Source organism: Anser anser (assembly GCF_964211835.1).
Source record: "Anser anser genome assembly, chromosome: 1".
Lineage (NCBI taxonomy): Eukaryota > Metazoa > Chordata > Aves > Anseriformes > Anatidae > Anser > Anser anser.
Genome location: NC_139720.1, coordinates 186,696,601 through 186,719,261, shown reverse-complemented (window position 1 = coordinate 186,719,261; position 22,661 = coordinate 186,696,601). Strand labels below are relative to the sequence as shown.

At 44.5% G+C, this 22,661-nt stretch overlaps 1 protein-coding gene across 2 annotated transcripts in view; it reads right to left on the bottom strand.

Moving 5' to 3' along the window:
* Nucleotides 1–3,091: 3,091 nt before the first annotated feature.
* Nucleotides 3,092–22,661, bottom strand: part of SMAD9 (SMAD family member 9) — a 42,939-nt gene continuing 23,369 nt past the window's right edge. The window contains exons 4-7 of one of the 2 annotated variants that reach the window (XM_083823821.1): nucleotides 21,519–21,629; nucleotides 19,481–19,702; nucleotides 14,800–15,056; nucleotides 3,092–10,102 (exon numbers count right to left, since the gene is read on the bottom strand). In XM_083823821.1, the coding sequence (XP_083679947.1) occupies nucleotides 9,959–10,102; nucleotides 14,800–15,056; nucleotides 19,481–19,702; nucleotides 21,519–21,629 (734 nt within the window). In that variant the 3' untranslated portion in view covers nucleotides 3,092–9,958. Of the gene's footprint in view, nucleotides 10,103–14,799; nucleotides 15,057–19,480; nucleotides 19,703–21,491; nucleotides 21,630–22,661 lie in introns of both variants that reach the window. The other variant, XM_083823820.1, reaches the window with a different exon arrangement.

Genomic DNA, 22,661 nt, shown 5'->3' with positions numbered 1-22,661 from the left:
AAAGGTAAAATTCACCAGCAAGGTATGAGCCACTGTAAAATGTATAGTTTCTGGTAGTCTCACTGTAGAATTATATAGGTTGGAAGGGACCTCCAGTGGACTGTATTCAACTGCCCTCTGGAAATGGGTCTCCAGCTGAGTTTTGAACATGTCCAAGGGCCAAAATTTTGTAGCCTCTCTGGGTGCTGTTTGATGACCCTGGAGGTTTTTAAACAAAAAATCATGTGTGAATTTAACTCACATCAGCACCCATTTATACAGTCCATGCATCACCAGTTTGGGTATAAGGATATTCCAGGATGTCAAGTCAAAGACCTTGCAAAAGTCAAAGTAAACATTGTTTGCTCCTCTTTTGTCCATGGAACAAGGCGTTGCATTGTGGAAGGCAGCCAGGCTGGTTAGCTGTCACTTGCCTGTGGTAGATTGTTGCTGGTTGCTCGCAACACTTTGTCATCCTTTATGGGCTCAGAAATGGCTTAGAGGAGGATTTGCCCCATAACTTTTCCAGGAATTGAGATGAGACTGAGCAGCATGTAGTCTCCTAGATTTCTCTTCCTTCCCTTGTTGAGGACAGGTGTAATCTTTTCTTTTTTCTAAAGATAAGGAACTTCCCCTGGCCACCATGACCTTTCAGAAATGGTTGAGTAAGGCCATGCAGTGATACTGGCCAGCTCCTGTAGCACCCGTGATTGCATCCCATCTGGTCTCAAGGACTTGTGTGTGTCCTCAGTGGCGTAAGCAGTCCCTAACTGTGTCTTCCTCTCCTTTGGTTACTGCTTCACTCTTGGACATTGCTAGCAGGCTTGAGGAATTGGGAGTGGAGAGGACAAGTCTTACCAGAGAAAACCCCGAGACAAGAAGTACTAGGTACTTTGGCCTCTTCTGTGTCCTTTCACTAGGTGTCCTGCCCACTGAGCAGCAGGCCCATGTTTTCACCGGGAACGGAAATACTAAGTGGAAGAGAAAATGCAAAAGGTGAAAGTTGAATCTATAGTCATGTTGACACTAATAACTTTATAGGGTGAGATTTATATTCAGATGATTATTTTGTTCTTGTATCCGTTACAATTTACAGAGATAATATCTGGTGTTGATTTCATAGTTGCTTCTGACAGTATCTCAAGGAAACTTTCACATATGCCTTTCTTAAACTATGAGATGTACGAGCATCTGCAAATCAGAGCTCAGTGCAATGCCTGAATATCTTCTCAGTAGTAAACTGTGTAGGTGCATTTTGCAAGCACTTCATATGGATCAACTACCTGTTATCTGCTATAGCGCACATGTGCATGTCAGAATTCTTGTTTTATTTTATCAGCTCTCAGATCTAAAGTAAGTTATAAATCACTATGGCAATAGATCTGACGGAAACAACCACATCTAGGCAAACTTGAGAATCATTTACCTCTGGAACAAGCAACTCAATTGTTGGATTCTCCATGTACATCAAACTTTGATGTCTTTCTGGAAACTAACCAAATATGTTAGTTGATTTGGTGCAATGATACCCCATGGATTTTCTTTCCCTGGATTGGTTCCAAAGGAGATTTAACCAAAGGCTCACATTTATTTATTTTTTTATCCCCCTAGGGTTTTCCTGTGGGCAATGGTAGAGGCACTGCATACTACTCACATTTACATTTCCTAGTTTTGTGGTAGACCACATATTTCTCAGAAGATAGCCAAATTCAGCAGGTCTTGAGACCCAGGGGGACCTTCCTATTGCAGCCTGGTAGATGTGGGTCTGCCTCTGGTCTGTGTTCTCAGGTTCAGCCCTAGCTGAGAGGTAGCACATATTTCTAACAGACAGATGGACGCACGCACACAAAACTAGGGTGGGCTGGCCAGACAGCTCAAAAGACAATGCATGTACCAGCACCCAAATAGTCACATAGCACTCACCCAGGCTCGTGCAGCACAAATGGGTTCTCTCAATCCTCCTCCGCAGCAGCTTGAGATGAACGGGGTCGCTGGAACGTACAGGCAGACGCGACGGGTCTCTCCAGCAGCTCAGCAGTGAATCCACCAGGCAGCCCCTAGATCTTGCTCTGGACCCATGGTTATTTGCAAAAAGATGTAATTGTTTTAGAAACAATTCTTTAGAGCTGCTAATTCTAGGAAATGCGTTTTATTGAAAAGTTTTCATTGGGCAGGTTCCTTTGACTCATTTAAGAAGAGCTTCTATTTCAATTGCTTCTCAAGCACTAACCTAAATTTCTCTGAAGAACTCTGAAGTTAGCTTCAAGGCAAACTTGAAGCTGGTGTGGAGACATTGGGGCAGCACAAGGCAGAAAAGGGACACAGGGAGTGTTAAGACAGTGCTGAATGAGTTACCTCAAAACAAATGAAACTTGCTGAAGATCTGCGTAGAGATGTGCATCTCAGCTGTCCTGTGCTTCCAGTGATGTGATACCAGTGCCTCACAGCCTGGTGTAGACATCAGGAGATGTGCTGATAACAGGGCTGTCCTGTTCAGGTAGTGTCAGATGGGGTTCTCAGGGGGTGTGTGACCCCAACAGTGTCTGCGTGGCTCCAAGACCATTACCTGTCCAACTCCCACGCTTCTGTTGCAGAACCCAAATTCTGAATTTAAGGAGGATTAAATCCTGACTTTTATAACAAAGAACAGTACATTCTTATTCTACCCACCTTTTTCCTTGAGTGATTTGTGACCTGCAGTACTGCAAATCTGTCTTTCAAGTAATGCAGATCTACTGGTCCACAGCTAGAGCTTCTGTCATATGGCAGCATCACTACTACTCATTAATTGCCTGCCAGGGTCTGGCTGGCTTCATCTGAAAGTAAGCAGAACCAACCCCTTGCATCTTCACATCTACCACAGGAAAGTTAATGAGGTATACATGTTATTACTGTAACAGGCAGATTTTATGCCATATTAATTTTCAATCTATTTTGTAGTGTTTAGCATCCTATTCTGATCCTCTTTCATAAGACATACTTGTATGAATAAAGGCTTTCTAAAAGTTCTGTTTTCAAAAGTTACTGGTAATCAAACTGGGATCTACAGCTCACTGAGGCCAATCTCTTTCAAAGAGGGGGGGAAAAAAAGGGAATGAGAGAAGGAGTTCTTAAATCAGAAATACTTTATTAACAGTAAAACACAAGACGTGAATAATCCCTTTTACAATAGAATAGTTCCAGCCAAAGAAAATGGAGTGTGTTAAAAAGTGTACTGTTCAAACATCAGGCTAAATATGTTGACTTCAGGATGCCTCAAAGCAGACGCAGCAGTAGGAATACTGGTGAAATCATCCACTTGATTAGCAGTTGTATTCTTGATATGCCAGGGCACGGGTTAGAGTACTCTGGGGCCGATCAGAGGACTCTGAGCTGCCCTGATCTCGCAGACTCCTGAAAGTATGTCTCAGATTTCTTGTTCTCAAGAGGCAAGAGTCCAACTAGCATTATTTACACAGTGATCCACACTGTTGTACAGAATATCACTAACTGTGAATACTACTTACTTTCTTCTTCCAAGTGGTGAAGAAGTTTTGCCTTGACTGCGATGGAAAAGAGAGAGGGCAGAATTGTTTGCAGACAGAAGTGGTACCATTAAATCCTGGTGTGTTTCACGTTTCCCTTTTTTTGTACCAGACTGATAGCTAGTACTTAACACAAAGAACACAGACCTTGCTCAAATCCACCATTATGGCCCCTTGGTTACATACATCCTTGCAAGATTATGGCTTCATTGATCCACCCAAAAAGGCCCGTTTCTTCACTTTTTTTTGTCCCACTTCTCAGCCCAATTTGAATGGCAGAGGCGATACTGAAATGAGGGATTAAATTGCTAACACTGAATTGCTTGTAGAAAATACACTGTGGTACATTTAACTTGTACTTAGTATTATAAATAATTAAAATGAACTCCAATTACTTGAATAAGTGAAAAAAATGTATCTAGAGGTGCATTATCTCTGCTCGTCGTTACGTTTGTTCCCTTGCTCTCCTGTTTGCAAAGCATCTCATGGACATAACTGTGAATTAGTAAGATGTAACACACACTTTAGCATCAAAAAATCAGTTTGAAACAGATGATGTGCTCACTACAGTGAAAGTGCAAGGGGTCAGACTTTACCAACTTTTTTTCTAGCTTTTCTTTGCTGATGAGGTCTGTATTTAAAATTATTAACTGGTTGGTCTATTTCTTCCTATGCTATTCATATGCAATATTATTTGAAGACTAACACGGAATATAAAATAGCAGCATCCATGGATAATAAAAACACTATGACTGGAGATCTAAAAACCGTTCACAAATAGCTGCAAATGTTCACATTGGCTATAATGGAAGAGTAGCTGACTCTGGAGGACTTAGTGGTTATGTCTACCTTGCATAAGAGACGTGGCCTGCAGCTTAGATTCATTAGCTGTACAGGCACCAAGTTTGCAAGCATGGCTTGGGTACAAGTGGAAGCATACGCCTGACAGGGCTCTCAGACATCTCGCCTCCTTGGCAGATAAATGTGGCATCAATATGGCAATGTAACATAAGGCGCCCCCAGGCAAGCTGTTTGGAAAGCCCTGGGGTGAACAGGGAACAGGATCTTGGTCACTCCTGGCCACTCTGGAGCTCCTGAGAGTTGGTGATCAGTACAAACTAAAGTCCTGTGCTGGTGCACATGCAGAAGAGTCTGCACTAGAGACACTAAGCGATTTCTCTCTGCTGAACAAAGACTAAATGCCCTCTCAGGCTTCCCGTGCCTTGCAGAAAGGTACTCCCAGAGCTGCACCAAGAAGAAGCAGCCCTCTTTCAGTGGCTGCAGTGAAGTCTCAAGGTTGAGAAGTGTTTTGTTCACAGATCTAAAGCCTCACATGATCTCCCTCCCTACTGCAAGATGGGACCAACTCTACCATCAGTCTCATTTTCAACGGATGGTGACCCTTATATGCTCTCAGGGAAGCACGCTGGCCTAGAAGGGCTTGGGTTTGGATGATCAAGTAACTTCTGGCTTCTCCAGAGCAATGAGCTCACCTTCGGCTTGGAGAGCACACGGGACGTGCTGTGTTCAGTAGGTTTGTGATGATATGAACGTATACTCTGGGCAGCACTTCTCAGCTCTGAAAATGATATTTAACGACTTCACCCTATGACATTAATTTTTATTGTGTCTGCTTCTGGTTTCACTAAGTTAGGTTATGGGGAGTCAGGAGGAGAGGTGAATATTACATTAATTGCAGTGTTCCTTTCCTGTGTTGAGCACTATGCAGTGTTCAAGTATTGACAAAAACTATAGCTGCACCAGAGAAGTCTCCAATGAGCCAAGAAAACTGGCTGTATAATTGAGACCCCTTCAAAGACTACTACATTCTGTCAAGCTTCTTTACGAATTGTTTCCATCCAGCCAAGATGCTGACGGTCCCTGCTTCAGCTGCCTGTACACAGCCTGTGGCTTGTGCAACTCCTCGGTCACTGCCGAGACTTTCTGATTTGCAGAGCTTATCGGCTAAGAAGTATGTCAGAAGTGAGGAGGAACAAGGGCAGATGAGATAAAGTTAGACACGAATGCCTGATTTGCTCCATTTTAAGAGTTGTGCAGTGGAGATGATGTTTACAGTGAGCGGTGTTTCCAGCGCAGATTTTATACTGAGGGAACATTAATACCTAGCAACCCTGTCCTGCAATGAACTCGTGAAAAAATAGCTGAGGGTAAATAAACATGCTTCATCCTGACACTGTTTCTGCTAGCAGAGAGTTCCTGCCTGTGGCAGCCCGTTAGCACTGGGTGTCTGCACAGCACCACAGAGCAATGTAAACGGGAAGGGATCTCTGCAGGGCATCTACTCCGATGCCCTGCTCAAGGCAGGGACCACTTAGAGGCTGCTCAGGGTGTTGAAAGGCTTGGCACAGCACTTGCTGGAGACATGGAAGGAATTTCTTTGACTCCTGCTGATGTTACTCGGGGCCACAGTTCCCCTTCTTGTTGCTAACACAGACTGAGCATAGCAAAACACGAGATACTGATGAGGAGTAAAGATGCTTGTGGCTTTACAGGAATAACGGCAAGCACACTGCAGAGCCCTTGCGAAAAGTCAACTCGGTGTAGCCTTCAAAGCACGGGGGCTGCCTGGATGTGCTCTGGGTGAAAACACCATCACGCATAGCCAGCTGGGTTGTCTGTAAGGAAGGGTTTGACGGGGAGAAAAAGCAAGTGCTGCACTTCTGAATGCTGCAGCCATTGCTCCAATGTACCCGATCATCTGTTATGGGGCAAGGTTAGGGGCCTGAGCAGTCAGCAACAGTGGCACTGAATGGCTTCATGCAGCGTGCTGTAGCTGCTTTGGTCACCTCTGGATGCAAATGGCACATTAATACTGGTGCTGCTGGAGAATTGGCAGCAATTAAGCAGTCATCTCTCGACTACTCAGTAGGAAAACTAGTGGCCTGGTACCATGATGGATGTGCTTTATGCCACCGCCTGATCAAACTCCCATCACTGCCTGATGATGCATGGTACTTATCCACAGAAACCTTCACGAGGGTTTGGATTGTTGATGGCTCGCAAAAACATTTGAAAAAAGCTGCCTTCAACTAAGCAGTCTCCCCGTAAGTGGTTTTAAATCTCTCAGGAAGTCCATCTCAAAACTATTAATGAGTGCATTTAAAGGCTTTAAATTGAATATAGGTTGATAGGTTCATGAAGATCTTTCACCAGAAAATACCTCCTTCCAAAAGGAGATATTTGGATCTTATTACAGTGAGATACAAAGTTGCCTTGCTGTAAATTATGAGAAAACCGAATTTTTAATTGATCTCAGTTTGTACACAAGAGAAGACTCCAAGAGGACTTTGATCAGAAAGGAAATAAATGGTATCGTAGCCTTACTTTTTAGCACTGCATTTGGCAGTGATCTTTCTATTTACTTGTTTGCCTCATCCACTGCTACTACTTCTCCCTCATGATGAGCTCTTCCCTTCTCCCGGGACGGAGCTGTCAGCTGCTCTGTTTGCACAGCAGCTCGTACAGTGGGGCTAGCCTGGTTGGGACTAAGCCTCTAGAGGCCACCAAAATCAGAAATCATTCACAAAGTGATAACAGTTTGCCCAAAGGCTAATAGCTCCAAGGTGGATGTTGGCTTTGATTGCCCAGAATCAGTGCTTTGATCCAACTTTCAGCAGAGTTACATGATTCATCTCATCCTAATGTAGACATTTCAAATAGGTCAGAAGAACCACACTCCAGAAGTCCCTGTTGCTCTACTTATGAGCAAGGGAAATATTACGGTGACTGCCTTTAATGAGATGCACGTGTGGGTTGCAGTGAAGCCAGAAAGGCTATCTGCATGGGGATTAGAGAAAAGAGTTGAAATACAGGAAAGGAAAAGCTGCTCTGAATTTACCAACTTCCATTTAAAAACACAGACACTCACTAAGCAAGCATCACTGCCAGGCTGTGAAAGTTGTTTCACCTCCCCAAGGGCCAACCTCTCCTGCTTTTGGGTATGTCCAATGCAGCAGCCCACGTCGGAGCTAGTGACCATACATTCCCCTTACACGCAGTGGGCACACAAAACCATGCTCAGGGTGTGGTGTATTTGGCCTACCTGAAACACCTTATGATGAGACGAATGATGCCTCAGAAAAACCTGCTTCTCTTCACTGACTAACCGTAATTTTTCTTCTGCAGAATCAACAGGAAACTGGATTTTGGAGATGTTCAAGAGCAGGCGCACCTTAGCAAGGCCACCTTTGCTCTCTGGGAGGAAGATGACAGTGCTGGAGATGTCTAAAAGCAACCCGTAGGCTTCCCTATATATTGAGAGGGAAGGAGGTTTCAGCCTAAAAGGCAAGGATGAATTTAGGATAAAGGATCAGGGAGATTGAAGACAGAGGGAGCTGAGGAAAATGTCTGTTTCCAAGCCTTTCTCTAGTCTGTTAAGCAGTAAATGGCATGCCTGGAGTTTCTGTGTAATGTTATTACTGGACTTCATTGCTGCAGGACACTGTAAAGCTTTTCCTGTTCCACAATGACACTACTGATGGCAAATGGTGCCAGAATAGGGTTCTTCACATTTACAAATTTTCTATAAAACCTGCAAATACTGCTCAGTCTTAACGATCACTTATCCTTCTGTGCTCTACCAGTGCTGGAGGCAGCTGATGGTGCATTCAAAGGAAGTAACCCCTCTATTTCACTCATTCTTCTGCTCTGTTCATGATTACCACCTCATAACAGGTATTACATAGCATCTAAAAGACACAGAAAGTCTTTCCAATGAATGTTATTTGGTGTGCATATGAGATGGACCTGAAGATTTCAGGCATCCTCTTCTAATCATGCAGTAAAACGTGTAGCACCAGGTATCGTGTGAGAGGAAAAGAAACTTTCTGTAAAACATTTTTCTCAATATACTTCTAGTACGTTCTAAGGAAGAGTGGGATTTGAGAAATTATCATTTTGACCCTTACAGAAAAAAAAATTAAAAAAAATCAGTGGCCTGGAAGGAGCTAATCCTGTACCCTTTCAGCAAGGTAACAGGGACCGCCAAAAGGCAGTAGGGTTTCACCTGCCTCCTCAGAAAAGGCCACCAGGTGAACAGCATTTTGAAAGACTGTCTCTGTGAGTGACAGTACGGACAGTAATTTTTCTTGCTTACGGAAGGACCACAGACAAGGAGTTTTTAAAAAAAAAGGGTTGCACCTAGACTCACTCTTTGCTTGTTCGTGGCTTGCACTGCCTCGCCACTCCCTGCAGGCGAGGCAAAACCGCTGCAGATGATGAAGCCTGTATCTAAGATGAGGAACCATCCGTGGGGATGTACGAAGTGACTGACAAGGAAGCCCCCTCTGTCAAACCCAAGTGTTTCGGTCAGCTCCCGAGGACGGGCACAGTACAGGCAATAGATGTGACTGGCTCACGCCTCCTCCTCAGTGCATCTTGTGAGCGTGGGGCTTCCTGTTCCCAATGCAGAGACCATCCCAAGATGAATTACTCAGTTCTTCAATGCACACTTCATTTCCTTTTTCTGAATCACAGTTCAAGTCCCTTTTAGACGTACCCTTGATATCAGCACAGTAGTCTAACTACAGTTAGTCCTAACTTTAAAACAAACTACATCAATACTGTATAATGGATAGGATTCAGTTTACATGCCGGATACATATGCAAGTATGTATGTACTTTGCAAAAAAAGTACTGGAAGTTAATTAGATTTTAAACTTCTAGGCATATATTTCAAATTCTCTTTCTTTTTTCTTAGGAGCTTGTTGCTTTTCAGTGCAGCAGTACCATACACTACTGTGTTAAGAGTATCAGACTACTCAGGTGTGTCCAGAATGCTCTGATAAGGCTCCAGAGCTGAAGGCATCCCGAGGGCTCTCTCCTCCTGCCAAATCCTAGGGGAGACAGGGGTCTCAGCTCCTCAGAGGATCTGCTGTCCCATCGTGCTTTGCCATAGGGAGACAGACTGGAATTGCTGTTTAGTCCTTCAATTCACTGGAAAAAAAGTCATCTCTACGCATAAGTCCTGTGCACCACTTAAGGTCCTCTTTTAGACCTGAAATTAGGATGTACAAGGGATATAAATGGTGCCGAGATCTGACTTTGGTTGCCTGCAGAGGGGTGAATTTCACCTACTAGGAACAGCTACAGCCAGGTTTCTGAATCCACGTGGAAGTGATGAGAATTCGCACCGTTTACTGGCTTGGCTGGGGAATGAAGATGCTCACAGAAACTGCTCGACACTTTTGCAGGAATTTGGCTTATTTTGTACTAGAGAACAGATATGCTATACCTGAATTTCTAAACTTATTGTACTGGCATCAGAGTAACTAGAAACCACAAAACATATCATGAAAAAAAAAATAGGAGAGTAGACTATGTATAGGAATATTTACATCTACATACATCTACATATAGAAGCTTCTGTTCACCGGAAATCCTATAAGCCACTGCCTGCAATAGCATCCATCCTAAGGGACTTCTAGAGATGATTCCTAAGAGACTGAGGAGATGGGGTTATGAGGTGAGCCCATCTGTGTCAGCACCTTATCCAGCCATTGCAATGGTCCATGCAGGTGGATCTCAATCCAGCAGGGCGTGCTTGTAACATCTTGGCGGTGATACTCTGCTCCCCAGCCCTACAAAAGCATCAAAGGGCCAAAAAGTGAGACTTCAAGAAAAAATATACAATGTTAAATCACAAATCCAATGCTGTCAGTCTACGACAACTGCAGGTAGCCCATCACCCAAGTCACCAGGATATAATGCTTTGTCCTAGGGATAATTTTATCTAAAAATTTTGCCTTTTTAAGGTTATTACCATCAGTTCTCAGGAACTTTATACTATTGAATTAGAAGTGCTTCGCGACACTTGCAGGTGCTGAGACCAACAAACTGGCCTGGTTCTGAGCTCGGCTGCCTGCAGACAGCCTGTAGGGAATGGCCCCTGCTGCTCGCACTCCAGAGACGTGCCCACGCCAGTCTGCCAGGCTGCTGTCTGGCACAGACAAAACGCAGACCAGGCCCTGTCATAACACTTTAGCAGGAACTGGTAACGATCCCGGGCACTGCCTCATTTATCAGCAGAGATGCATCCCACCAGTCTGAGACTCTCAAAGCTCTAGGTATTTGTCTGAGCCTTTGGAAGCTTCCAGAAAGGTTGGCCCTATCTCCTTTACCTTAAACTTAACTCATTTATAGGCATTTTCTATAGGTTTTCTATCCTTGAACATGTCGGGAATTCCTGGCTGTCTGCTGTGGGAAATCCTGCAGAAATTTCTCCAGCTCCTTCTGGGAGATAAGGGACACGGAGCTCCTGTCAGAAGGTGGGCATGGGGTGCTAGCAGGGAGCAAAAAGAACCAGAAGTCCCCACCTCAAGTGGGCACAGTGTCTGCTTGGTAAGCAGGCAGCCACTCTGCCAGGGTTTTGGCTAGACAGATTGATTTTAGCCACCTGTGTAAATTCCCTGAACAGTGTGAGGGGGTCAACAAAGTGCCGCAGGACTTGACCAGCCAGATGTTTTTATCAGCACAGAACTACAGAAAAGACGTCATAACGCTCAGCATCTGACCCAGCAGTTCCTGCTCTCCTCTCTTCAGCCCAATACCAAAGCTCTGGAGACACGACGCTTGCGCACAGTGATTTCACACAAACCTGAGCGATCCAAGGAAGAGCCCGAGGTCTCACAGCTAACTGCTGGCCTCCCTTACAAAACAGAGCTCAGATCTCCGCAGGGCAATCTGCAAAATGCAGTCCCACTGCAGGATGAGGCTCTGTAGTTGTGGGCCACTGATCAGGGAAGCCAAACCCTATAGTTATGCTAGTCGGGGGGGGGGTGATATTTTTGTCATAAGAAAGGGACATGGAGGTACATTAACACCTACGTTTACCAAAGGTACCTAAATTGTAGAGTGCTGAACAACTCAAACTACTGAGGATGCTAGGAGCCAGTTCTCTAGACACCCACGTGCAAAACTAGGACCAACACCAAAACAAGATGCCATAATAAGTGGTCTGGATAAAATTCATTTGTGCTTAATGGAGAAAAGGGGCAGAGAGCAGAAAATGAAGATATGGACCCACCAAAGCCCAATGAGTACTTTTAATCAGGGAGCATTTTTCTGCCCTGCAGAACATTTATCAGGCTAGAAGTGCCTGTGTTCATAGGCAACTCAGATTAATGTTCTGAAAATGTTTGCAAAAAATGCCACTCTTTGAGTGTTGTCAGGCTTCTGACTTTGTTAAGAGTCTTAAATCCTCAGCTGCCGGGAAAAAACATGGCCAGAAAGGCAAGTGTCAGAGGAGTTTATGCATCTCCCTCGACGAACAGGACGGAAAATCTGTAGGGATAGGAATTACAGGTTGCAAATGCAACCTGCCTGATTGTGAGGAGTCTGGCAGTCCGTGTAGGTGGCCGGGCATCTCCCTCTGCTGGCAGCTCCCAAACACTTCCAGCCCCCTTCCCCAGCCCTGCTGCCTGTGCTGCCAGAGGGTGAAATGCCCGGGGGCAGGGCTCCCTGTGCTCCCCCAGATCACAGCAGATCACAGCAGATCACACAGGCTCCCCAGGTGCAGGGAGCCTCCTTCAGCCCCAGGGCTGACGTGAACCCAGAGGTGGAGCTCTCCTAAGATGGGAATAAAATGAGAACAACCTGCAAAGCTGTGTTGTTGTTTTGCACGGAGGACGGGAAGAGGATGACGATACCCACAGGGGGAGTCTAGAAGTGAGCTTTTCACCGTGGGGGAATCGGCTGAGGAAGCCTGCTGCTCCTGCCAGCCCTTCCCACCTTGCGTGGGCAAAAGCCAGAGTCCAGCCACGTCCCAAAGCACTAAGCTGCCTTGCACTGGGCTGCACTGAGCTGCCTTGCACTGGGAAGCATGACCAAGCCTTGCTGGGTCAGCCCCTCGGCCCCAAAACCTGGAGGAATGTGGGAGGGAGGGCACTGGCTTCAGTCCTTCGCTTGGTGAAGGTCTCCGTCTCTCTGGTTTGTGCTTCAGCTGTCTTACCTGTGGAGAAGCGACAACAGCCGACCTGGTTTTGCTAGGTTTATCAGGAGGGCTGTGTGGATGGAAATTGTTACCTCTCTCGCTGATGATACATTCACAAGTGCCTGAGGGCTGAGCTCCTCCCAGCTGCTCCATGGGCACACCAGGGGTAGCAGAGAGGACAGGAGCCTCACTTCCCTGTCCCGTGTCCTGCCTCCAGAGAGTGATACAGTCCTGGCAAGTTTCTCACGACTTGGTCCCTGCCCAGCCCTGCCTCCCAGCAGGTAGCTCAGGCACTGGTGGTGTAGGGCTGAGCCCTTTGGCTCAGCTTGCCCAGCAGCACCTCGACACACATCTGGGGAGAAGCCACAGAACTGCCCTGCACCTACGGTCTCGTGGTGTGTGGCATTTCCTGGGGATTTGACATACAATATGCTCCTCTGCCCACTGCATACCCATTGCCCAAGAGTGTTTCTGTCCCTGAACTAAACACACCAGGGCTCACACCTTGGGAAAGAAATAATTTCAGAAAACTGAGTACAGGAAAGGTTTTTTTACAGGCCAGGAAGAGTCTGGGTGACATTTGCATAGCCATTTTCCAAAGGTCATGGGAAAAGGTTCAAAATAACTCCTTGCACTGGTCTTCTGGTGCCTGAGGCACTATAGTGGCTGCTATTGTTTCAACAAAGCAAGGTGATAATACAGCGGCAGTGTTATTTAGTGCATCAGTGCCACCACTTCTGCTGCCATGCTGGGCTTGGAGGCAGATAACACATCAAAGAGACTGCCCCTGAGTTGCTGAGATAATGAAGATATTGCATAACTGGCTACACTGCCTTTACAAACAACATGCCCATTCACGTCTTCCATTAAAGAAAATGTTGTTTGTTGGGTTTCTTGCTTTCCTTTTTTTTTTTTTTTCCCCTAATGCTTGCGTGTGAACAAGATGTCAGTTCCTTCCCAAGAACAAAGCAAGAGCGTGGTCACAAGAACGGAGATTTTGGCTTGGACTCTTGGGAGAACTTACAGGGCACCTTAATGCTCTCAGAGAGTTAAGCAGATGGGTCCCCAGCGATGGCTGGAAAGAGTCAGGGCCAGAAAGCTCCCTGGGACTCTACTCATCTGCTTTGCAGAATACAGGGGGACTGGGCTTTAGCCTCAAGCAGTTTTGTAGTGTCTTAGATGTGAATTCAATCAGCTCGATTCAGTCATTTGTATAAAACCAAACCTGCAAGACGAACGGACACACTCAAGCCACTTCTTATGGTATCTAACAGGACCGACTTGCTTCTAATGATGCAACTGCCCTAGGTTGCAGGCTGAACATTGCTGCCAGCTCTTCCCAGCACCACTATGGGAAGTCCGAGTCCAGCACATCTGTAAACAGTCTTGAAATACTCACCATTCTCTGGGGTTTAGATGCCACAACAGGCACCCAAGTAAATCTTAAGTGCTAAAAGGGCTCAAGAGATCTCATTCTACTTAGAGGACCATTCAGAGACTTAAGAAACTCCCACAGAGGCTGATATGTTGCACACAGAGAAGTTAGATTGCAAAATTCAGATTTCAAAGACACTGATGTCTTCTCTTATGGAAACAGTAATGGCTTTGGTGGTTCCCTGCTAAATAACAGGGGGAGGTCAGTTGTTCTTTTGGGTTTTGTATTCTGCTTGCGAGAAGTCTCTCTGGTAGTGTTGCTGGCTGGCCATCTGGAATTAAGACAACCTGTAGCCAGGGATCAGAGAGGCAGCAAACATTGACAATTCCCAACAGCTCAGTGGGAGCTGAAGGAAGAGCTAGTGTTTCTTGACTGCACACACACATATATATATACACACACACAGTTATATGTACATATATGTAGGTATACAGTTCTATATATACAACTTTATAGTAACGGTGAGACTACAAATTGGTCTGGAGACATAAGGACATTTTTTCAGATCTGTGGCTCTACCAAGCTCCATTGCAAAGCAGTAACAATGGGACAAATCAAAACTGCCTAAGACACGTACTACATTTACATGCTGCTGAGTTCTTATGCAGTCCTTAAGCTGAGCTCCTTATGCAATCGGTGGAGGAACACCACCGTTCAGTCTCTGCTTGTTTTCCACATGAGCCTATGGAAATTTTATTTTTGGAGTCTAGGACATTTCAAGGTATTGATTTTAACCACCTACAAGACAAGTTTAAGGCAAAATTAGAAAACAGGCAGTCTGGAATGCAATTTGCAGCTTAGGTGCATATTCCTATTTGGGAAGGATTTGATAGGGTCTAGTTTTGCACCACAGCTAGCAAGTGATGGGATTGTCCTTTTCAGAAAGGCAAGAGAAAACAAAAAAGCCTTACTTTAACAAAGCTCATTCGAATCGTACACATCTTGGTCAGCTCATATACCACTTCAAAGCCATGGTTGACTGATTGGGCAAGCAGCTGGGCGAAGAGTTGGTTGTTGAAGATCTTAAGGCTGCAGCCGCTGGGGATCTTGCAGACAGTGGCTGGGTGGAAGCCATGCTGATAGTTACAATTGCGGCTCTGCACAAAAATACTGCTGTCACTGACACATTCAGCATAAACTTCCCCGCCGACATAGTAAAGATGAACACCTCGAAAAAGAAAACAAGACAGGTATTATTCCTCCATTGTTCACAATACGTTATATCAGTAATTTAGTTTGTTTCTGTGAATTTTTTTAACTATTTCACTGGTGTGGACATACAAGCCCAGTATCATTCCAGACACTCAGTGCCTACACCATGGCTTTTAAAAGACAGTAAACTTTGTGTATATCCACGTATCTGTGCAATGGAGCCATCAGCATTAAGAGGAAATTGTCAAAAATATTATTTCAAGGTATTGGTATAGGAAAAAAAAATCTTAGTATATTTTGCTTTGTTTCTCAGTTAATATTGGCTTACTTCTTTAACCCAACAGCACAGAATTTTATGATACACACACGCACATATGTATACACACACAAAATGTCAAACATATGTCAGCCATACACAAAGCATGGATCAGATCTGTCAGAGAACTGACAAGTCTGTTACGCATTACACATCCAAATCTATTTGGTTTGAGCACAGCCACGCTGACCAAGACCCACTTCATTGCACGCTATGTACTACTACTACCGGATCCTATCTCATGCAGCTCAAACACAGCATGGTGTGCACTTAAAAACAGCTTTTCTGTATTTTATCCACCACATCAGAACCACATATTTACATTTGCATGTCCCTGACTTACTCACCAGATCTTTCCTGTTCAAAGCAACCTTTAGCAAGAAACTGACTGATTTCCTGGTGGACTTCGCAGTGCCTGAGTGCCTTACCAGCACGAACTCCCAAACTTTTACCATGCCTTGGGGAAATGAAGATGGAAGCACTTCTATCCATTCAAGGACTCCGGTCCCCCCCCTTGGATGTCTGCTTGCATGAAAATAGACATCAAACAGGGGAAGAACTCTTCTTAGCCCAATTTGACAACCTTGAAGTTAGAGATCCGGTGTAAGCTAATTGTGTAGATGCCTTCCTTAGCTGATAGATGATAAGAGGAACCACAACCTGTCAATTCACTCCATCCACCACAGAAAACAGGTTCACAGCCAGCTCAGACTGATGGAAGTCTGTGCTGGTGCTGAAAAGGCTCCCCCTCCCTCTGTTCCTGTTGCTTCTTCCTACACCTGCTTTCATGCTGGCAGCAAAGCTTGGGGACTGGGCAGCCACCCAGGTCAGGGAACTGAACCCAATGAAAACTAACTTAAAAACAAACAAAAGGAAACAACAAAGATTTATTTGCAGTGAGATCTTCTTCAGTGCCAGCACGGCCATGGGGACAGACTGCTTAAATGTGAGCATGAAACCACACCCTGAAGGGGACCGAGTCATCCTGTGAAAACGAGATGAATGCCTCCCATGTCCCAGAGTGGTAGAAGAACACAGTCCTTTCTTCTCATAAAAACCACCACTAAAAATAATAAAATCCTCCCTACTCCCAGGTATGGCATTCAAACTCTAACATATAAATGCACACATTCAGAGCCTCAGTGGACTGTCTGCAAAGCTAGTGATAACTATGCTTTTTAATAATTCAGACATAATTTTCTTCATTCCTGTTGTCTTTCATACAAAAAGACTGGTTACTTGTTCCCAGCCTCTGTTCCTGATTCTGTGGTCATGACGGCAAGGGGCAGCAGCACATCCTGAAAACAAAAACAGCCTCTGAAGAGAAGTGGGAAAGGCTTGGGGAAAAGCAGGTTGAGTGGGAAAGGGATCTGGGAAAAATACGCTCTCCCATAGACTTCCAGAGTGACTCAGACAAGAACCCTAGTCTGTCTTCAAGCCATCACTTGACTTTTACTTCTATGCACCCACGAGATCTCAAATTAGATGTGAGTGACAGGGAGGTGTGGCTCGCAGCACAAGCTCCTATTGCACTGAGAACACAGGCGAGACTACAACTCCACTAGGCCAGTCACCAGCTCCAGTCCAACTGCGCCAGGTATTACGGGGAGGCGCACTCTGCGGCTGCTATTATGTGACCTGTGGCTCCTTTCCCTCCTGTGGACGGGGGATGAAAGGGAAGGTCATTAGATACTGAAAACACAAAGGTTCTAGCTGACCCTGATGGAGTCTGTGTAACTTCCTGAAATAAACAGCAAGAGCAAAGGGTAAGGAGAGAAGAACAAGGACATAAACGTTCACCACATCTCAAATCTTCAGGTGTGACTCTTGATCTAGGGTGATTGCACTTCTAGGTGCAAAGCTTTAAAGGCTGGATTTTCAGAATATATTGAGTACCCAACTTCCAAAAAAGAAAAAAATAATGTTTTCAAAGGCATCACCCAAACTGCAATAACAAAAACACAAAAGTAACTTCTGAAAGCAGAGGCTATAATTTTCTTTTTCCTTGTGGACTTTTTAAAAGCATTAAATACAGCAGCACTGAAATGTCAGTGTGCATTTCCATTCTTCTGATATTCATTCACTAGAGACAAGCACCCTGAAGGAAGGCATCCAGCTGAATGCGTATTTGTAGAAGGCCAAATCAAGGGTCCATACGTTTTAGCAGGATTTCATTGCTCTCTGCAGAAAGTGGAGGTTCGGCAGTCTCCAAGCATCCACATCTTTTTGCCACTCTGATCAGAAGTCCCCTTTTTGTCCTTGAAGTCTGACTGCTGAAACAGGTCCAATTGCTAGTAGATGTTGCATTGTGTTCTGGATTGTTTTTAGCTTTGATGTGGTATTTCCAGGAAACCGTTTCACGCTGATACACTAGATGACAATTCAATCGCATATCCTTATCCTACTGAGCTAATCTTGTTTACTCACTCTTTTTTCTCCCCTGTTAACATGTGACAATTGTATCCATTTCAGTAGCTTTCATCTGTCCAGCATGCCTTTGAACTCCAGGCTTTTGGAGCTGCTCTGCGCTCTTCTGCAGGCCTGTACTGGTGCCACTTCTGTTCCACTTGAACATGTTTTTTTTAGGATTTGCATAAACAGGGAAGAGCATTAAAATTAAGGATCTCAGATATACTAAGCTTCTCTCTGGGCAGCCTGCTCCCTTCCCTTGGGCAGATTCCTAGCGTAAGACTTAAAAGGACTTTTAATCAATGAAGACACATCTTCAGATTTGAAAGGATGAGGACCATTAGCATTTACCTCATATTCTTCCTGTTCTATCTCTTCCTCTTTTGGGGCAGACATTCACAGGATGTAACATCCTCAAATGACAGCTTTGACCGGGATCTTTTGTCGTTCTTCTTTTAGGGCCGGGCTCAGCTTTGATCTACACCCCTTTGACAGCTTATGCTGATAGAGAAGCTTTGCCTTGTTTTCCGAGTAAGTTAGAACTAGACGTGCAACTCATTTCCACTGCTCACATCACAACAAACTACTACGTGACACTTGTCCTAGACACATCACACTAGCTTCACACAGCACATTTCCAGCACGGGTCCTTCTTTTCCTTCTGGAGCAAAGTGCAAGAGCTAAGCACAATGTCTCCTGCACCAGCCTTCAGGTTCGCTGGTGTCTGTTAAAACTATGTCACATTTGTCTCAGACCTTCCTCGTACACAGTCATTCAACACTAGACTATCAAGAGCCAATTAAAATACTGCTCTAGGCCTGGGAAATGAGGTGAGGTTGACAAGATAATAGGAGTGGAACAATTAGAGTTAATTAGCCCAGTAGGGAATCCATTCCCAGGCAGCTACTGGTGAGAGGCTGGGCTGGCAAGATAATGAGTCTAGACTGGATATACCAGAACAGGCAAAGCTTCATCTGCACAGAGAAGTGGCCAGCACAGGGCTTCTGACTCACCGCCGCGAACAACAATAAATTCTGGGAGAATATCAGGCCCTACACAGCCCTAGCGAGCTGGGCTGGAGTGTGTGGATCCATGTGTATCCAGGTGAGGTCTCATCCTACATGCCACCAGTAGCTTATGAGCCGGTGTGCACCAGATGTGCACACACCAGAAGAGGAGCACACAAGAACTGCTGGAGGCAGAATCCATGACTTGGTTTTTCTAGTGAGAAGTTGATGAGGAAAGGAATCAGATTGGACTGATTTTCTTAAGTTGCTACGGGGAAAAAGCTACAAATGCAACTCTTGTAGAGTTCTTCAGCTAAATAGCTCAACTGCTAAGTGTTTCATCCATCTCCCTTTGTTATTTGGTGGTAGGAGAACCAGCCCTGAGGCACCAGCAATTATCCTTTTAGTGGCATTTCAATGGCAATATTCCCAGTTGCCAGAAGCTCTAATAAATAAAATGAAAATACATACTGCTAAATTAGAACATACAACTATAAACAACATTTTTCTCTTTGCTGGCCAAGTAAATAGCTTTTGTAAGGAGCTACTCTGCTGATTGTTATCCAGTCAGAAAAGAATCAGCTGCTTTTCTTCTATTTCAGAAGTAATCTCAGCTTTGGTTTTAAGACAAACACAGCCAGATTGTTAATGCAATGTATAGCTCTTTCAAGCTCTGAATACTCCCAAGGAGAAGGGATTTCCTCTTACCTTTTCCTATGTGTCTCCTGGTGTTTTCTATAGTAGAATTGCGGTTTACGTTTGAGAGCAGTCCCAGGCAGAACCTGTTTTTGTTATTTGAAGGATCTGTAAATCCATCTATAAGGATACTTCGAGAGGAAGCCTGGAAAGTCTCCCCTACCCTGTTGTTGAGTTCATAGTATGCAACTGAGCACCAGTGTTGGGGTTCCTCATAGCAAACAGGCCGAAAATCTGTAGGAAACAAAATTAATCAGCCGCTCAGGTCTCAATAATATTTTTTTTAAACAATCATTCTCTGTTTCTTTTCCCTCGCCCCCCCCCTTTCATCCTCCCAGCTCTTCCTCTAAACAGTCACTTATGTCAGGCTTTATCTCAACAGCAGCTTCTGTTTCTTCTTAATTTTATGATTGAAGCTCCAAATGTGCAAAGGGCTGGTATACCGGCTTAACCCTAAGCCTCTGAGAAGTCCCACTTGTTCTTAAAAGTGATAACTCTAATGCATTAAATTAAGCACATGCTGACATTCCTTGCTGAACTGGGACCCAATCTCTACACTGAAAATAGTAAGGGATACATCTGCTCTGCACACCAGCAGCAGCTAGGGATGACAGATGGGCTCAAAGCAAGTCAAAACTGAGCCAAGCCTTCAGTCTAGTACCAAACGCTGAAGTTCAGAAGTAATCAATCACTCCCCCCCAAATTTTTTGCATGCTTTGAGGCTTTCTGCTTCCATGTGGGACTGTAAGTGGAAATGTCATCAAGGTCATTTCTTTCGGATCTAAACCCTGCCCAGGTTTTCTAACTCAGAGACGAAGACTCAATACCGTAACACAATCTCTGAGCCTCATTCGTCCTGCAGGAATTAGTGGGAAACTTTATCCTGCCTGCCTCCCACAGGCATGTGAGACCTCTTGCCCCCAGAGCACCTTTGTGCTCAACCCCTAATAAAATTCCAACTAAGATTCACTATGGCAGTGATCAGAGATGGCAAATTACGGTAAGGAGATTAAAATCTCGACAATTTACTTTAAAATATTGGTGTCTGATAACTAGTAATTATCCAGCCGTTCTGTGTACTCATCTGTTATTAACACTACCATCCTCAACTTGCTTCTCTTCTGGTTCTCTGATACATACGTGTTACTTCGTGTTTCAGAAGTCTGGCATTACTTGCTTAATGTGCTTGTGTGTGCACAGAGTTCAGTCCATATGCTGTAAAGGACATTTGTTTAGGACTACAATATACTGGACTACAAGGACAATGGTGATTTTTCTTTTGCAGCAGGAGGAAGCCAGAGGAAAACACAGCAAAGGAACTCAATTCCCCCATGCTGCTCTGCGCCAGTGGCCTTTGAAGTGTGGAGGAGCAGCATCACCTGCCTTACTAGTCTGGAGGTAGCAGAGACCACACTGGAGAGGTCATTAAGTTGCTTTGAGAGGGGGGAGGAATATCCCAGTCCCTTCTACTCTAACCAGCCATGCACTTCCCCACTACAGAATGTTTTATATGAGGACATTGAGCTTGGCCTTCTGTAAAAATCTCTTTGTACTTCACTAGAATATCTCCTTTTCCATTCTAGCCAGTCAGTAACGTTACATTAACACAAAGATGGTAGTAAGAAAGCTCCCAAATGGAAGACTAAAGTACATGAAAACCAGAACTAAAGGTGATAAAGAAAGTTTAGATACTGATAGCGCTCTTTTGTGTTGTATTGCCTCTCCATCCTTGATTTGATATCTTTGTCTTTACACTGTAGATAACAGCGTTTGCCTTCATTAACAGCTTTCTGATTGTAGTAATCCATGGACGCAAGCAAGGTCTAAACTCCATAACTCTGCTCATAAGTCACTGAATTCTTAGATCATCCTATTCTGCTAGCTAATGGACATGTCTAGTACATAGCCTTACCCTCAAAACTGTCTGAAACCTAATATTACAGATCACTGAACCTTCTAGTTCAAATAATATTTTTTTTGCTTAACAATTTTTCTTTGAAGAATAATACAAATAGTTATTTACTTTCAGTTTCTCCATCGGCAGATTTACCTCCATTGGGCAAAGACAGCACTAGCTGGCTTTCAGATATTGCATCCATTGACCGCCCATTTAAGTTTCCTGCAGTTTCTCTTGCATGGTAAGGTGGGGGCGGAGTTTCCACTGTTAGAAAGAAGGAAAGAAAGAAAAGAAAGAAAAGACAGCGAAATCAATACCTTGGTCAATTCTCCCCAGTATTTCCTGGTGGATACTTACCACTTCTTCAGCACTGTTTAGCTAGAAAGGATTCAAAACAAAGCCCTGATCTGAACCTGATCTCAGTATCCAAATTAAGACCAAAACATATTCAGGAAGAATGGTGAGGGAGGGCAGTCGTGTTGGACTCGGTACACTTGAAAGAAGGAGGCACAGTCACAAAAGTGCCTCAGGCCCAGAGCACTGTCCTGCCAAGTCCTCTGGTAACGCAAGTTGTTAAACTAAGAAAGTAAAGCAGTTTGATCCTTCAGTTCCAGACTTCTCTCCTAAATGTAAAACCCTTGCAGAGGATGATTTAAGAGCAGAAGCTAACTGTAATTGCTCCTCTGGGAGAAAGCTCGCTTTCTTCACAGACTATAAAGAAGGCCTATGGAAAGCCTTCTAAAGTGAGAGTTGGCAAAACTCCCTCCAGATTTGTCCTTTTCACTTCTGTCCTAGAAGGGAAGTACAGCCCTCTTCTGATTTGTTCAGTCTCCCATCAAAGCGCAATGGAAATGAAGAAAAAATGTGGAGGAAAAGTACCAACTCACAACCTGCCCAGACCCTGCCTTGTTTCCTTTATGGCACAGTAAGCTGGAAAATGGAAGGCGGATCTCTGTAGTGGAGACTCTCAAGAAAGGCAGGAGGCTTTAGGAAGCCAAAGAAAAAGTGACTTATTTTTCATATCATAAAACACCAATGTTCACTACATAAACTCTGAAAGTATGAAGTGAACAGAAACTCAATGGGCCTATGCGCACGTTACAGTGATACATGAGCCTGCAGGGCTAAGGGTATCTTTAAAAGAAGTCCAGAGTTTAACCCAGTTCCAGGCTGAAATTTCCTCTTGTGTATGGCGTCTAGTGGCTGGCCCTCAAAACACAGCAACTTCACCCAGAGTGGATGAATGTGGACTGTCTCGTAGGATAACCACTGAAACTTCTAAATACACATTGCATG